Genomic DNA, 18,756 nt, shown 5'->3' on the forward strand with positions numbered 1-18,756 from the left:
TATAAATACAAGGCTTGTTGGATCCAGAGCACAGTTATGTTTAGCATCCCAAGCCAGAAAGGCAAAACGTTGATCATTTTCAAAAGACACTTCCTATTAAATACATAGGTCATATTGTAATTCTATGTTCCTGTGTAGATGTGATAGATTGCCCATGCAGCTTTATAATATGACCCATGTAATCAAATGGCATTTTACTGGAAATAAACTCTGACTCTGACATTCAAATCGTCAGCATTATGCGTATAAATGACTGATACTTTCCATTCCGCAGATATTTGTAAAGTGTAAATACTGTCTGATCAAATGTCTTTTGTCTGATCAAATCTGTATCAAGAACGTTGAAACTGACACAAAAAAGGACCTGTTGTCATTCACATCTATCTAACAGTTTCGTGTGATATTTACATGAACTGTATTTGTATTATTTATATCAATTACAGTAATTACGTAATTTTTAAAATCGGTTGCATGGATTGCTGAGCGACCGGGCGGCTGTCTTCATTTGCTAGCGATTAGGTGTTTTACTCTAGGGTTGTGGGTTCGAATCCCAGATGTGACTCAACCCAACACAATTACTAGAATCTGTACTTTACCGAGAAAGTGTAATCTTAAGTATAACATATGCTACTTTTGACCATTTCTTAATGGCATTGTTTAATCTGGCTATTGTCTTTCTTGGAAAATACTGAAAAGTTTTGGAGAGGGAAAGCGACCTACAATACACTTCTGCATTGTAACGCATTCTGTAACGCCTGTCCACCACGTATCAAGGATGCGGTAAGCGGTAGCAGTAACATAGGCAGTCTATGATTAGATGCAATCTTATATAGAAGGTTTTACAAACACATCATCATAATATAATCGATAAGTCGATCGTGTCCCGCTACTGCACCACATATCTCTATAGCACATTATGTCTCGGTTGTGAACCAAGCAATTCGGTCTTCCATTACTTCCTGACTACAGCTGGTAAGTAGGAGGAGACGCCTGTATACTGGGAAGGCAACGGAAGACCCTGAGACCAATCCATACATTCCCTGCCATTGAATACGTCTGGTCTGCTTGGTAGAGATGAGTCCATTTGTGCAGACAGTCCACAATACATATATCCCATCAACAAAATCTACAGAGACAGTTGTAACATAAGAGTCTACCTATAGGCTTCGGTTAAGTATACCAGTGACGCAAAAGACGTGAACTATAAGCTGTTTAAGGTATTTCATGCATCACGTGTCTCTTCCAGGAGATAGTTTCGTGTTAGTTGGGGTTCTGCGTGTGTGCGTTTTCCACAACAACAATTCAACTCTGACGCTGACATCACCACTCTCGTATTAATTAAACTGTCGTGTTTAAGGAGGAGCATTTGAAAATTCATGTTGATAGAAATAATGGCAATTGTTGAAAAACGTTACAAGAAAACCGACACGGAGACGATTCCAACTGAAAGACCACAATACAGCCATTGATGCCCTTATAAGGTACATAAACAACAAATAACTGTTTCTTAACTGTTCCGCGTTCAGACACCATCAAACATTGGCACCAAATGCCTTTCCTCGCAGTCTCTGTATGTAATAGACTAATAGTCCGACTTGGCCAATAGCCATAGTCCACAGACAAGCACCAACTGGGACTAGTGAGTGTTTTGCCTTCCTGCAATATTAGCGGCAACTGCTAGCACGGAAGACGACAAAAATAACATCTAATCGGGAAACTTCCGCAAAGAATATATGTCCAAATGATGATTGGATCACTCAGAACAGATGGGACTGGGGACTATTTACGACATAAGCCGGATTCAGACGGGTTTAAGCCGTTAGTTTCAATGGAAAGTCTGCATTCGTTTGTTGCAATTTACTAATGGGCACAGGATGAATTTCCTCAGCAAGTCACTGTACCTAGAGAATAGGATTCATTTTCTGAATTAGTTTGCCGACACTGGTGTTGCTGGAACACCTAGACTCCACGGCCTGTGCCATGACAAATCTACCAGTGTCGCCGGGGGTATAGAGTACCACGTCTCTCTACCTTTGCCTTACTACTCGACAGCAGGTGCGATTTTACAAATCCAGTGAAAATATGACTGACAGTATGACCGTCAACGGAACGTTATCGGTATACTGGAATTCAGTTTTGATCTTAGAGGTTCTAAAGTTACTTATATTTCATTATGAGAACGGATATTTTGTACTCATCATAATTACAACAAATGACCGTGAACTTGATAAATATACAGCATTGCCTGGAGAGAAGACCTCGCTCAGAAAAAAACGACTTATCGACTACTGCTCATCACAAGGAATGCTGGAACTGGTCTACACAACGGCAAAATATAGGAATACTATCTCATATTCTGCATGGATTGGTAGCGGTGGAACAAATTCTATTGTGTGCTAATTATTTAAAGGGTATCATCTAAACAATTGATCCGTGTCATAGAACGACGAGAAACAAATACATAGTGTTTATATATTTGCTTTGTTTTAAATAGACCACATGCACGTCCTACCCTTGACCATCTGACACCACAGTTGCCTCGTAATCGCCTGTAATCCTACACGTGTATAAAGAGCAGCTGAATCATCTGTCACGAGACACATAGGGGAAGTAGGTGCATAAACGCTCTGCCTAAGGTATAGTAGCCATTTACGTAATCAAACATCTCATTTATTCCGATTCAGCTCAACATCACTATCAACACCACTGCTGAGGTGTCACGTATTTGGTGTCGTGCAAGGTGAAGGACGAGATGACTGCATTCCCCTGTTCTAAGCCTGATGATGCATGGTACAGCGTCTTGACAAGGGATGAAGTTGAATACATGTGTATATGCTTTTGCTGGGGGGAGAGGCTGTATATATTTGTACAATTGTCTAGTAAGTGATCAGTTCTCTAGATAGTTTGATAAGGCATTTTGTGATCGACACTAACATGACATCATATAGCAGTGTGTGGCTGGCGTGTTCGTTAAGTTGTCGATGAAATACAAGTACTAGCCATTAAATGCTATCGACAGTACTGTCTGTCTCAGGTAAGACAAGGCATTGGGAATGTTCATGAATGCTTAGAGAGCGAAAGTAACAAAAACCGTCATGAAAGAAATAATGCAGTTCTCCTGACTAGTGCTTCTTGGATGAGCACATGCTATGTAATGTGGCTGAAATACACCAATCGCTTCATATCTATTGTCACATTTTCTGGAAGTGTATCCTAGTAACATCCATTTAAATAATATACTGGCCTGTTTGGCCTTCAGTTCGTGCTTACTTCAAATATCTCAGTATATTACCGACGTCGTCGTGTCGAGTGTGGAGGTTTGTCTACAACGTCTGTGTGCTGTATATTATCTTCCCCATCAGATAGCCTGACACATCCCATCTGTAGGGGTAAACCTGGACAGTTTGTCTGTAAGGGTACTGTACACATAAATTACCTCAATCATTGTCCTGCTGACGTACGGCGCGTGAGTAAAGTGGATTAAACCAGGTGTTTAGATTCATCAAGATATCTCCTAGTAAACTATACAAAGGCCTGTAAGATTCCAGAAATAGCAGTTAACCAAAGTCAGAGCTTACCGCTTCATCTTGTCTGGGTGAAAATTCGCAGCAGCATATGTATTGATAATATGCTCATATGATATAATGCACGGAACTGTCGACACGTACAAATTGTGTTATCTTTTAGGCTATTATGGGTGATACTCAAGGGACTTGGACAACCAGAGCAAATAACTGTCGATATTACATTGTAGTCAGTTTAAGCGTCTGACACAGAATTCCCAATCAGTAAACACAGCAAGTTTAGGTTTCCCAGTTATATAACCTCAGGAGATGGACAAAAATTAAACTCCTTAAACAAAGGAAAAACCTTGACTTAGCTTACAAAAAAACCGTTGAAATCCCAACTGAAATTCTTTATATCCTGTACCGAGCGAGGCAAAACGCAAGTTGTATAATGATGACATCGTACACGAAGGTTGTTTAAGTAGTTTGTCTAAGGTTGGCGCAGTGCACGCCCTACTCTATCGTTGGATGTATAGCTCCGTGTTTAGTTGTACACAATTCTTCAGGCACATGTGCTGACTGTCCGCATTAACACTGCATTTCGTTTTCACTATATGATCAGCTAGAGATCGTCGCTGGCGATGCTGGTATTTCCTTCAACGTCGCTGGGAGATCGGGAAAGGAAAGTATCTCGCTAGTTTAGCTACGGCAGGTGCTTGCTCCCACCATAGTGGAGACCTGCGGTGAAGGAAGGGCCAGCGACAGACTGTGCATGTGGTAAACACAAGATCAAGCACTCCGAGGACTACAAGCCGTTTATCAACGAGAAATGGGCCCATACACTGGTTTTGTAGTGACAAGTTTGGTCCTCCTCATCTGTCCACAGGTAAGTGAAGTGGCAAATACATATTGCGCATGTCTATTGATACACACACACACACACACACACACACACACACACACACACACACACACACACACAAACAAGCAACAACCTCGTGACAGCGAGAGAAACTGATACTTGTCAATGCGATATTAAGCAAGATATGATCATGGCATGCTGACTCGTGCTGTATCTTGATTAATTTTCTTTACAAAATCAGCCGTAATCAATATTTCCTCAGAACGGCAGAGATTAAGGACAAGGTACCTCTGGAACTGTTGATTAACACAAAAACGCATATCAGTGCATCGTGTTGCTGCAGATAATTAGTTCAGTGCTGTGTATTCACCTAGAACATGGTCCAGAACAGAGTAGTTTAATAGTTGGCGATGTTACCAGCCATACGTGGACTTTATTCTTTGTGGGCGTGTATGAACACAACCCACACTCTATATGATATCCACACACAACTTACACAGCGTGGGTATTGCAATCATTTCCTCATTCTGAATCAGTCTAACTTAGCAACAGCTATATATGTTAACCCGGACTTTCCTAAAGCAAATATGCAGGCTAAATAGGCAGCCTGCACGCGGTTCACGTTCCTTATCTGAAACGATAACAGGCTGATAAACAGCCACGGCAGTTCACCTGATCCCTGAACTCAGTCACAACCTTGTCTTACCATCAGTGCACATCCACAATACATTGAGACCGGGTTGTTTCAAATCGTAATAAAAGTTGATGAATAGAAGTTGCCTTGTTCAGTTACCTTAAAATCACCAAGTTGACGTGAGAGATCGCATGCTAAACGCTTGTCGGTGGAAGACATTACCAGTCGACCACTTCGATTGCCTGTGTGCATGTCAACAACGTTGTTATTTAACAGAACACTCGGATCTATATCTCTGTGAACTTCTTTAAGCCTGGCCATTAGAGTGGTGTCATTTCCAGGGTGGCAGAGATTGACACAATTCCTGTTCACTCGATGTGAATCTGCCAGTGTTCGATCAATGGCTTAAACAATCCAAAATCCTAGTCACCTCCAGTAGAAAACCCACCTGAACTGGCAATAAAGTGGATTAGCGATACCAGTGAGTCATTTTCATATTTGGATCTATACAAATATATTCAAGGTGGCGAAAAACTCTCAATAGCAAGACTGTATTACAAAATGGATCACATCATTTATGTTCCCGACTGCGTTTGCGAGCACCTTGCAGCCTATTATGACGTATTCAATGTTTGGGCACATTTTACCACTTCCTATTACTTTGTAGATGTGGGTGTTTTCTGGAACAAATGGTTAACGGGGATGCTATATGTGACAACAACCTTGAAATGATAACAACAAATACTACGCGTTGTAGAATACAGTGTGTAAATGGTGGAATGTGGTGTGTATATGGTGGGATGCAATGTGTATATGGTGGGATGCAGTGTGTATATGGTGGAATGTAGTGTGTATATGGTGGGATGCAGTGCACATGGTGGGATGCAGTGTGTATATTGTGGGATGCAGTGTGTAATTGGTAGGATCTAGTGTATATGGTGGGATGCAATGTGTATATGGTGGGATGCCGTGTGTATGTGGTGAGATGTAGTATATATGGTAGATGCAGTGTGTAACTGGTGGGATGCAGTGTATATGGTGAAGGCAGCGTGTATATTGTGGGATGCAGTGTACATAATGGGATGCAGTGTGTATATTGTGGGATGCAATGTATATGGTGAAGGCAGTGTGCATATTGTGGGATGCAGTGTGTAATTGGTAGGATCTAGTGTATATTGTGGTATACAGTGTGTGATTGGTAGGATCTAGTGTATGTGGTACGATACAGTGAGTACATGGGGGAACCAGTGTGCATATTGTGGGATGCAGTGTGTATGTGGTGAGATGTATATATGGTAGATGCAGTGTGTATATTGTGGGATGCAGTGTATATGGTGGCATACAGTGTGTATATTGTGCTTTGCGGTGTATATGTTGGGATGCTGGTGGTGTGCAGTGTGTAACTGGTGGGGTGTAGTGTATATGGTAGGATGCAGTGTGTACATGGTGGATGCAGTGAATATGGTGGATGCAGTGTGTAATTGGTGGGATGCAGTGTATGTGGTGGAATGCAGTGTGTATATTTTTGGATGCAGTGTGTATGTTATGGGATGCAGTTTGTGTTGTTATGGGCAATATTAAGTGAAGTGAAGTTGGAATTACCCCTTTACTTAGAGGACTATTTGATAAAACATGACCCTCCTTTCGTGGCACTGTCGGCCCTGGAATATGCCATGCTGTCCGATGCGTGTCCTTCCAGTCTTCCATGTGTCAATACGTACAGCGTTCGACAGCTAGCAAGGTATTTCGGACAAACGTGATGTTGACGAAGTTAATGAACAAAAGCGAAGAACACACGTTTTTATGAATTGTTTCCCACCAACCGACATTTATCCTGGTCACAGGAAAACCAGCATCATGGAGACACCGAAAGAGATATGGGGACGCGAAACCATTTATTGGGGGACTCTCCTGGTGCCATGAATGTTTGTCAGTTGAGCCATCTTATCGGGAATTCTCAATAGTTTCTTATACCTACAGAGTATAATAGAATGTGGACAATAAACATACATCGGATACTCAACACAGATTTTTTTCTAAAGGTTCCGTAAACAAACGCCCACCCGTGTTCTCAAACAAGGCAAAACGTACGTTGTAAATGATAACAATACTTTATCACAAAAGGGATATCTTTTTTATAAACATGTTACCTAACACCATCCATTTTAACACCATCCGGTATATGGTACATGGTTCTTTCGTGTCAGTGCGATGAATGAGCAGCCAATAGCTTGTATTCATTCATTCTTTGACAAGTGAACAACAAACCAGCACAATTAATGTGCCCTTGGACAAACCATCCCAAGTCATCTTACTTACACTGGCCAGCATGACTGGAAGTTTACTGTCACTAAATGTTGACTTTCAAAGTAACATATTTTTCTTTTACATTTTCTCATCAAGCAAATTCAGTATAGAAGTAATGTAGGTAATCTCATAAGAAACCCAGAAGACTACTGAGACAATTCCATGGTATGGAACCAATACAGGTGCCCAGCACAGAGTATTCATTAACAACCTACAGAGGTTGCGACTGGGACTGGCAATGACATTCTAGGTGCTTCTTACACGTTGGTTTTGATGGCACATACCCAAACGCTGGTCAGGCACAAACGATGCGGTTTGCATTGCAATCATAGGCACGGGTAAAGAAGTCATTCTTAGATTATAGATGTATTATTTCATCATGTTTAACAACTGTTGATATCAGCCATGTACAAATGTTCCAAGGTGACTCTGGTACCAGCAGCGTATATTCACAAGTTGACTATGATATCCGTGGGTAATGAAGGGTAATAGTTGACTTAATATCCATGATTTTTATGTGCCGATTGTACATGCTCTTATGTACACATCGTTCAAGAGATCACATACGTTTCACAACCTATATGATCAAGTGCATAAATATGGAAGCGATTTGATCTACATGTGAACATCCATGTCGGCTTGACATGTTGAGGTACTTTCTAATAGAAGTATAAACACCAGTTTCACACATGAAACAGATTTGCTTGAAATAGGTCCCGATATCTCATGTTAGCGACGTATATAGTTGCCACCCACCACCGACTTCACTCTTTTCTTTCAAATATCCAGGCAAGTGCCTTTATGTTAGAGTGTGTTTGTTTCCATTGTCCACCAAGGTCCCTTGTCAAGAACACACCCACTGTGAGGAGAAACTCACTATGTTCATGTTCATTTGGTCACCTGGTGCGTGACAGTGACAGAGACAACTGACCGTGATATCCTCACGTTTCACCCTTACCCTTTATACACGCAGTTACTGGATTATCGTGGGTTACTTTAAAATATCCAACGCGGACTGGATAAACCCGTGGATGATAACATAACCGTTGGGGCACACACAGTTTCTGCTAATGTAACAACCAATCCCAAACGTAAAAGGTCATATACATGCTTGTTAAAAGGGGGGAAATACAATGGAACAAAGAAAACGATAAAAACAGGTAACACCTCTGGGTGACAAGACTGTTACACACACACACGTCTACAACTGACAGTTACTATAATTTAAATCCCAAACAATTCAGTTGACGTCTAACCCGGCTTTGACATGCATATGGGTACAGCTGTGGCAGGTATGGTTGCATATAGATGTCACCATACATCTGAAGTATTTAACACACATACATATGTCTACAGCTGAAATATAGCCACACATATACACACGTCTACAGCTGAAGTATTGCGACACACATACACACGTCTACAGCTGAAGTATTGCGACACACATACACACGTCTACAGCTGAAGTATTGCGACACATATACACACGTCTACAACTGAAGTATTGCGACACACATACACACGTCTACAGCTGAAGTATTGCGACACACATACACACGTCTACAGCTGAAGTATTGCGACACACATACACACGTCTACAGCTGAAGTATTGCGACACACATACACACGTCTACAGCTGAAGTATTGCGACACACATACACACGTCTACAGCTGAAGTATTGCGACACACATACACACGTCTACAGCTGAAGTATTGCGACACACATACACACGTCTACAGCTGAAGTATTGCGACACACATACACACGTCTACAACTGAAGTATTGCGACACACATACACACGTCTACAGCTGAAGCACTGCAAAATACACAGACACGTGTGTGTGTCTGTCTGTCTGTCTCTTTCTCTCTCTCTCATCAGCTACATACAGCTATCTATCTATCTATCTATCTATCTATCTATCTATCTATCTATCTATATATATATATATATATATATATATATATATATATATATAATTGTAATTTTACAGAGCTATCTTTAATCTGTACGTCTGTTTCGTGTGTCACAAAAGTAAAGAGGGAAGTAATATTTAGAGATTTTTACCCTTCTCACTTATGGTAAAGTGTGTGTACACATGGAAATATTCTACAAACAAAAAGTATGGGTACACCCTAAAAGCTGATAGCCACATACATACAGAAACGTGGTGATGTCAGTTATGCTCTTAGTTAAATGAAACATTTTGCGTGAGTAATGGGCACTTTGAACGACAAGCAGTGATGTAACTGATTCGATATTCGTTGAGTCTCAGTGAAATGAAACATTGTCAAAAACAGCGAAAAACAAGGGTGCTGAAATACACCAGCACCATGTTAGATTCAAACGCCCAAACATAACAACCTAGTGCATGTGGAAATGGACTTTTTTCTTTGCACCTTGAGGCAGCTGGGCAGTTGTGAATCGGCTCCTGAAGGTTTGGAACTCAACATATCAGACGTCTGCTCTTGATGTTTTTTTTTCTTGGTCTTCCAGAACGAGGTCTGTCCTATAGTTTACCAGTGATCTGGAACCTGTCTTTCAGTCTCTGAAGACGGCGAGTAACAGTTCTTATGGATTGATCATTGTTTAATCATGCAATGGCCCTGCTTCTGTCGTGGGCGCGTTATGGTCTGCGTTGTGGCATGATGAAGAAGTTGCGAGGCTTCAGTAATGTGTGTAGCTCCTATAAAGGAAACGTTGCCAAAGCTACATGGGAAGTCTGTCGTCGACATGCACTAGTCTATTGTTTGAGTCAAGCATGATGCTGGTGTGCTTCATCACCCTTGTTTTCTCTGTTTTTTGACAGTTTCACTCAAACTCAACGAATATCGAATAGGTTACGTCACTTCAAGTCCTAACATGGCATTTGAAAATATGTTTATTCCTAAGTCATGGAGATTTAAGCCAACATAGGTTATCCTAAAGCTGTTTTACAATATGGACTGGAAACTTGTCTCAGTATCGTGTGCACAGACTCAAGAAATATACATTGGCTTTGTCTTGACGACTCCCTTTCCTGATAGTGCTTCCTTATTCCTCTATGCCATGTCTCACACAGGTTGTAAATAGCAGTTATGCCGCCCTCTCCATCATGCCATGCCGCGTACGCATGACCAGGCGTGTCTCCAGTGTGTGACCACATGGCTACAGGGGTTTCATATGCTAAGTTAAAACAGGTAGTGTTGTCAAAACGCAAATGAATAGGAGAAAAGTTATGAAATATGCATAACATAAATCACATGGCAGACATAATTGTTGAAAAAGAGAGAACGCAGTGATATTACAGCAGTTCCATGCTGCAGTTGAAAGTAATCAACCGTCAATAAACGTATGAATATATGTTTCTAATTTAATAATATCGTGTAGATAATGAAATGTTCGGCAGAATGGTAGAACATTTACTTTTAATTCCCTTTAAGGTTATGTAAGGGAATTGTGTCAGGTTTCTTTTTGAGAAAGTAAAATCACTTCGTAATCATTACACAATAAGCCCTAACCTAGCCTTGCCGCAAGGCTGTGCTGAAGTCCATGGATGTATAGTAATTATATCCTTTAAAGAGGCAAGTCTACATAAGTGGACACTAAAGACCCCAGTTTGTTAGAGGTAAATTTATATTTTTAGAGATGATCATTATCAAACTATTATTTATTATCTGGACACTTTCCAATTCTAGACCTGACGTTGCAGTGAGAGAATGTAGCAGTCGGCTTGCTCGGGTATCTCCGGATTTACTTTTGAACAGGTTACGGCAGTTTATGACCGATATGTTTGTACTGTTAAGCAGGTTTATAACCAATGGTAACATTACATGGAGTGAGAATGGATAAAAGTTTCATGGATAATTCTGCGTATGCATAGGGTTACTTGAACACCTGGGCTTACAAAACGTTGAAGACAGTAAAGTCTCCGATCACCTCCTGCTTTCTCAACGGACAGAAGATTGATTGTCTTTACTGGGTGGTGTTTCAAACGTTTACAACGAAAAGATTACAACATTGTTATAGAAATCTGCTTCGTCATTAATGTAGGAATAGGCATAACCAGAGTATTGCCGAATACCGCCATTTTGTGCTTTGAAATAGCCGCTGGTGCCTACGACATTTTGATTTCCATGAAAATATCATGTTTGTATTATGAGGGTTCTAGGTCAAAAGTATACGGCAACTTTTTGTAACAGAGAAAAGCAGGTTTCATATAGATTCCTTTGGAAATGTTTGTGTGAGAAAAGAAACGTTTACACTGGTTAATTTTACATCGCCGAATAAAGAGACAGTGGTATATAAAGGCAGAAAACGACGCTGTCTCAAGCTGACCCACCACTCATACAACGTCACTGTAAACCCAAGCTGACGTTTCTCACTGTAAACCTAAGCTGATGTTTCTCACTGTAAACCTAAGCTGATGTTTCTCACTGTAAACCTATGCTGATGTTTCTCACTGTAAATACCTGATTATTCTGTCTGTAAACCTAAGCTGTTGTTTGTCGTTGATGATTATTGCAACACGTTGTAACATTTATTCCGACATCGTTCCATGAGTTTGGACGGAAAATACTATAGATGTACACTGACCTCTTTATATGTATGCATAGGGTTACTTGAACACCTGGGCTTACAAAACGTTGAAGACAGTAAAGTCTCCGACCACCTCCCCCTTTCTCGACTTGAGAATCTGTTATTACGTGGTCTACTACCATTTGTGAGAACTTCCAATTGTTAGACTCCCAGTTGTGAGACAGTGGAGTAGGTAATTAACAAACAAAACACACCATACTCCCCTATGTAGTAGAATGGGTTAACCTTAGCTACTTAGGCTTTATCTATGTAGATGAACCTTGTGAACAAAAAAAAAGATACATAGTTTCTTCTCAAAATTCACTTATGACACAGGGAACATACAGCATATTAATACATAACAAAACATTAGGATGTTTACAGAACGTTTGGGAAAGAAACTGATATCTAATGCCATTTAGTGCTGGAAAGATAATGTGGAGTTCATCACAGACATGATATAGAAAATTGGCAGATTCGTTTAGATCTGTCAGTGTCCTAACAACGTCCTGTTTCAGTGATCAAACGCTGGTTTGATGTTCTAAATTTAGTTAACCAGAGTCTATAGTAATAAGGTAATTGTGTAGCAAATAAGGTTCTGAAAAAGCAACTGACCGATGCACTTGACACTTGATAACGATGGAAAATAATATCAGCATTTAAAGAATATAAACTTACATAACTTACATAAATGGCATTTAATATTTGCCATTGCAACATAACACTTCAGTACAGTTGGATATAAATCTTAAAGGTCACATGCAACGTAAAAAGAAATTTGCAGATTCTGATACAAACAAGTAAATAATCTAATCGTTACATTAAAAACATGTCGATTGTGATAAGCAGACGCTGTCACAGGGAAAACTCAATGTCTGGTTTATTGACACTTATAATTATACGTCTGCCAGTCTGTCTGGTAGTGGCAATATGCAATGCACAACTTCAATCACTGACCACATACAAAAGACATGCTGAAGGCCTGCCGAATGACGATGATCGAAAAGAGCAGTCAAGGGTTAACAAATATATTTATATTAACTATAGTTTAAAGAGTTATGGCAATCAGATTTAATGATTAAGGTGTATTATTTAGATACCCAATCAGTATATCTGTTTACTTAAAGGTCACATGCAACCAAACTATAAAGCATGATTAAAACACAATTATCACTTATACATGACATATAACATACATTGCTGCTTGTAAAAAAATTAAATAAACAAAATTATAAGCGTACAATTGCGATTGGGAAGTGCAATATTTTGTACTGGGCTTACTTCTTCGAAACGAAGCCCTCGGGAGACCGAACCCAGTCATAGCGGGTGGGTGTGTACTCAAGGGTAACGACGGTTTCCGATTGCCCGGTTCATTTGCTGATGCGCTGAGGGCTCATTGTGTGTACAGGAAGATGATCTGTTTGATGGGCATTTTAGAAGTATGGCGAGTCACAAGAAAGTAAGATTCTTTATGGATAACAACTTTTTTGTTGTAGTTGATGCGTCGTTTCAGTATGGATTTATATACCGTTGTCAAACAAAATCACATGTCATACTTGCACTGTAACGAGTGTGCAAGTATGACACCTGCGTAATTACATAATGTAGCAGAGACAGGATTCGGTTGCACGAGTCATAAGTCAATTTGTTTTGTTTATGGCGTATAGCCTGATAGGTGTTAAGTTCAAATTGCATGTGGTCAATGATTGAAGCTGTCTATTGTATGTTGTCTTCAGTAGACAGGCAGGCAGACTTGTAGGTATCAATAAACAAGATACTGAGCTTTTTCTGTTACAGAGGCTGCTTACCACAATCAACAAGTTTTTTATGTAACGAATAGATTATTTACTTGTTTGTGTACATAAGCAAGATTAGACTACTGCTCACGACCTCATACTCCGGGCATGCATACTGTTTCAAGCTCCGCGAACCTATTCACTGCGCATGCGTTATGGGCGCAGCGCAGCGCAGCACAGCTGTTGAAACCACTTTTTTCAACTTTATATGTTGAATTTCCATTTTTGATGATGTGTTTCGGTAAGTACATGCCGAAAGGTGTCAGAATCTGTAAAGTTTTACGTTGCATGTGACCTTTAAGTTTAACAAGAAATACTGCCTGTCATGTCTGTTGATTGAGCTTGGGTCGGTTATGTACCTGCTGCTTCCAACTTGCAAGTGATATGGCTGCCAGCCTTTGAGAGGGGCCTCATTTGCTGGTATCTCCCCTTCACATGTAATGGATGTCAACTCCTTTGGGATGTCCATGTCGGAACAGATCTAATGTGAATGAACATCTATCAGTTAAACATGAAGTAATACTGTTAAACAAACATGTGTTTAGCTTTACTAAACGGGATCAGCAGTACCACCTGACTTCCCGAGTTAAATTATGACAGTACAAATAAATATCATGAATTGTACAATATCCCAGTAAAGTAGACATATATTTTTCACAAGTGACTGAAAACAGCCTTAAGATATTTAGCCGTTAGTGTATAAATTGTTTCCTTCACACAAACTAAACCTTAAAGAAATGTTTCCATCTCATTTGGCTATGCTGTAAGTACCGTAGGTACGAGAGCAATATGTGCAGCTCTGCTCTACATAGATGAGTCACATGATCAATACATCTGATTGGTCTAAAACTTATCATTTTGCTAGCTGGAATAATATATAGTCTTTTAAAGGCATTTAGACGTTTTAAGCGTTGGGCCCCCAAACCCAGCAATGATAATACATTCGCGGCATGTATCGTAATAAAATGAACCGATTGATTACCTCCCTGTTGTCATTACGTAATGATAGCCACAATTATACTGACATCAACATAAATACACAGTGGAATGGCAACACACTTTACCTGCTGACCCCACAAGTGCAACTGATGTAAAATGTAATCGTGACGGTTGTCCAGGGAGTAATTAATGTATCACGGGAGCTGTTGGTAGAACAGGTTGGTGGTAGGAAGACATTGTGTTTCTAAATACTGTTGAGTTGAGTTCTAAATCCGTGAAAACATCTTTCAGTTATTTAGGTGTGAGGTAAATTAGGGCTGTTCTGAATGCAGGTACAATACAATACACAAAACAAGGCCTCAATGTATTCCGATTTCTTTCCAAACAGAATAATGTCAAACTCATTTCCACTTAAATATGATATTAATTAGATGAAATTCAATTGTTACTGCCCAATACAGATGAAATAATTCGTCAACAGATAATTTACAAGTCAGAAATAGAATACTGCCTGCTTTACAACGAATATGACGAGTACAATAAGTCATTAGAATGATCGTCATATCTTCATTATAACACATAGCTCAGAATTAGTATGAACATGTAGTTTGATTTTAGTACTCGGTTTATACGGAACAAAGACGTAGTGTGTCCGCATGAATGAGGACCGCATTTATCTGCTCTGTTGAGTAAACAATGTCGCTAGACAATGCCCACTCGTCTATAACGAGGGAGAAAAGAAAATAAACACTGTTGTTGTTTCGTGTAATTATAAATTAAATTAACTAGTACTAGATTTTATAATTTCTAGTCAACCATAACAACTTGTGCAGCATATGGTGTAGCATAATCTAAAACTGGGTGATTTTGTGAATAGATGTATTGGTTCAATGAAGATTGCTAAGTATGAAATGAATTTGCATCCACGCGACCTTTACCATGTTTGTAATGATGTACATTTTTGTATTTTCAAAGGTAACATATGTAAGATGTAACCATCAGCATCTGCAATTTGTGAAGCCATGAAATGTTTTATTTCGATTCAAATTTTCAATATATATCGAAACATAAAATTATACATTGGGCACTGTCTGAACACAAATTCAGTGGGATTTCCCTACGACATAGATACATAGAAAATTTAGTAAAATTAAGTTAAAGACATACTTTCTTTTGATCCCTATTTTACGTTGCGCTTTTGTCGTGGTCATAATCTCCATATTTTACTTGTGTGTATATATTCCCCCACACGACCCACCCCCACCGATGGTTTGACATACAGGGGACGTTGATACTAGGATGTTAAACCTTGCGACGGTGCAAGCCGCGTGTGTGCTCAAGTTGTACCTGTGTTAGCTCAGCACACTTAAGATGGTTTGACACTTTGCGATGTTGCTTACGTCTCTTGAAGATAATGAGCAGCGTACACAAAGGACCTCGAGCGGTGGAGAGAATGGAAATAAAGGGCAGCTAAAAGTATTTGTACAGTGTCGAGTCGTTTTGAATGCGACACGGGATGACAGGTTGAAACGAGGTAGTCTTTTGCGCTTGTAAAACCTTTTGCGCTTATATTCGTGTTGGTTTTAAAAGAGCTAGGCGCCCTCTTAGCAGTCGGCTGTGTCGAAACGCCATGTTGTCGGGCAGTGGAAATGTGTAATAACGAATGTACTGAAATGAAAAAATCTGAATTAAGATCACCGACTTCCATTGATCGCACGTAACGTTTTAAATCATGAAATCACCGTCTCATTGTTTGTATCGCAAACATACAGCTTACGTGTTTAGCTGTTCATAGCTTAAAATATAGAGTTGTCATGTGACTGTATTTACAACATGCATGTATGTTTACTCGTTTTCTATACTTGTTGTCACATAGACCTATCAATTTTTGTACAATAAAATTAAACTTACCAGCAGTTTGTATTTAGATACAGACCTTTAAGCCACGCCTTGTGTTCAACATAGATGTATTATCAGTTATCTAAACATATCAGTTGGCTGTGAATTTGTGCCTGTTGTTGTAACGACATATACACGTTCAATAAGTGTCGTCTGCTCCCAACACCAACCCTGACTTGAACTTCTATAGTTATAACAAAGCTTTCATGAGGAAAATTTTCAAAATGAAATTAAACAAATTCTTACACGACTTAACACTACCAAAAATAAAATGTTGCACGGTCGGCACAGTGTGCCCTGTTTAGAGCCTCACAAGCAAGTATTGATTTTTTAAAAGTAGGTAACTAGCTCCTACTGAAGTTTCTCACCTGACTCCCTCGCCCGATCGCGACCTTTCCAATATCCCCACTTCCCTTATCTTTATAACTGCTGACAGGGTTGTTGTTTATCTTCTAAATTGAGCTAGCAAATCGTATCAAGGCATCTTCATATGTGAAGATATACATGCAGTCTACAATCTGGAGTGTCGCTGGGTAATGCTTGTGCTCAGACATTTGTACCGTCAACTTATAGGAGGCGTTCAACAACAAATATAACACCTACCGGACTGTTGACGAGCTAGTCCATCTAGATCAGACCCTCATTACTTGTCACATTTATTTGTATTCTCCCATCAGTTGTGAAAAAGACAAAAACACACTCAGTAATATTGACAATGCAATACACGTCTCTTCACGGAAGGGACACCTGATGGTATTACTGATCTAAACTACCAGATCACAGCATATGTTTGATTGTATATCTAATTACTATTTTACTTGTTCTCTATCTCCTATAAAAGTGACACAACACTAGATATTCCAAACAGCAATATGTCCACATTCCACCAAGTCCACAAACAACATACTCATCACAGGTTCAGAAACTCAATCTCCTCATGTAATAAGAGTGTGCACCCCAGGCATAAACAAATTGCTGCTATATATCTTAAACTAATGCATCGTTCCCTTTCGTACCGAGGTGGTTGTCCCTCCTTTGTGTAAAATCAACCATCTAAAAAGATCGTGTTGATCTGACTGATTAGCGCCAGAGAGGGGAATGAAAGACCTTTGTTGGCATTACGTGCCTGAGGCCATTCAAACCCTAAATGTCAGGAGGTAAAACTTTCGCAAACATTTTGTTTCCGCTCTCTTTCACTGTGTGTCGCTGTATTGACGGCCATGGAAAACCCGTGTACTTGCTTATCGGGACTGATGTCATTTCTTCTGTGTTTGTCTTAACTTTGAACACAGGGGTCAGAAAGCGATCACGTACATTACTGGGAAAAGGTAAGCTGCAAAAATACACTAGTCTCAATTTAAGACATAGTAACATGTGTATACAGTCAAACCCGACTTGACAATTATTCATGAGAGAGTCGGTTTTGTCAGTGTGGTGAAAGGTTGTAATGTTACTGTGAAAGTATCATAGATGCCAGAGTGCCGTCGTTCCGTGTACAATATTATGTGAGCACTGGCCATGTGATAACGGCAATATAGAATTCCATAAACAGTGTTTAACGACATTTGTGACATTACTCGAGATTTACACTCAGTCCACTGTGACAGTCTCCCCAAACAACTCTTTTAGCAGTGTCCTTAACCTTCCAGAGTGCTTGCGTTTCTCATGACATGAGCACGCTTGTCCGAGGTGTTAATGCTACCAACCGAACGACAGCATTGTCAAGGAAAATGTTGTGAGGTATTATGGACAGATAACAGTGACGGGGAATCACTAAACTCTAATCTATTGTATATGTTTGGTTAAAGGGGATATGTACATTGGAGATGAACAGTTAGAGGCTTGCTACATATTGACAAGAACACATCGTAAAGGTATCAATCAAAGTTACTAACATCATCGTTGCCTAGTAGCATGGAGTGCGTATCGGAAGCATTGACATTTGTGTCACAGAGTACATTTAACATATGTCTGCATGTAAAATGGGTCGAAAGTTCATAAAAGAGTGTCCACATAGGACGCCTATATACAGGCGCTCTATATGGACCGTGACCGAGGATACCTTTTGAGGATACCAAATTAAATTCGTTGTTACCTAAGTAATGCGTATAAACATTTGCTGTGAGGGAAATTGAGAAGGAAATTTGCTCTCTCTCTCTCTCTCTTTCTCTCTCTCTCTCTCTCTCTATATATATATATATATATATATATAGAGAGAGAGAGAGAGAGAGAGAGAGAGACGCGCGCACACACAC

General features: G+C 39.8%; 1 protein-coding gene across 2 annotated transcripts in view; it reads left to right on the forward strand.

Moving 5' to 3' along the window:
- The first annotated feature begins 4,128 nt into the window (after nt 1–4,128).
- LOC137267943 (uncharacterized) overlaps nt 4,129–18,756 on the forward strand; it is an 80,112-nt gene continuing 65,484 nt past the window's right edge. Inside the window, exon 1 of one of the 2 annotated variants that reach the window (XM_067802396.1) lies at nt 4,129–4,392. In XM_067802396.1, the coding sequence (XP_067658497.1) occupies nt 4,336–4,392 (57 nt within the window). In that variant the 5' untranslated portion in view covers nt 4,129–4,335. Of the gene's footprint in view, nt 4,393–17,675; nt 17,830–18,756 lie in introns of those variants that run through there. The other variant, XM_067802399.1, reaches the window with a different exon arrangement.

This window comes from Haliotis asinina, chromosome 16 (genome assembly GCF_037392515.1).
Source record: "Haliotis asinina isolate JCU_RB_2024 chromosome 16, JCU_Hal_asi_v2, whole genome shotgun sequence".
Classification (NCBI taxonomy): domain Eukaryota; kingdom Metazoa; phylum Mollusca; class Gastropoda; order Lepetellida; family Haliotidae; genus Haliotis; species Haliotis asinina.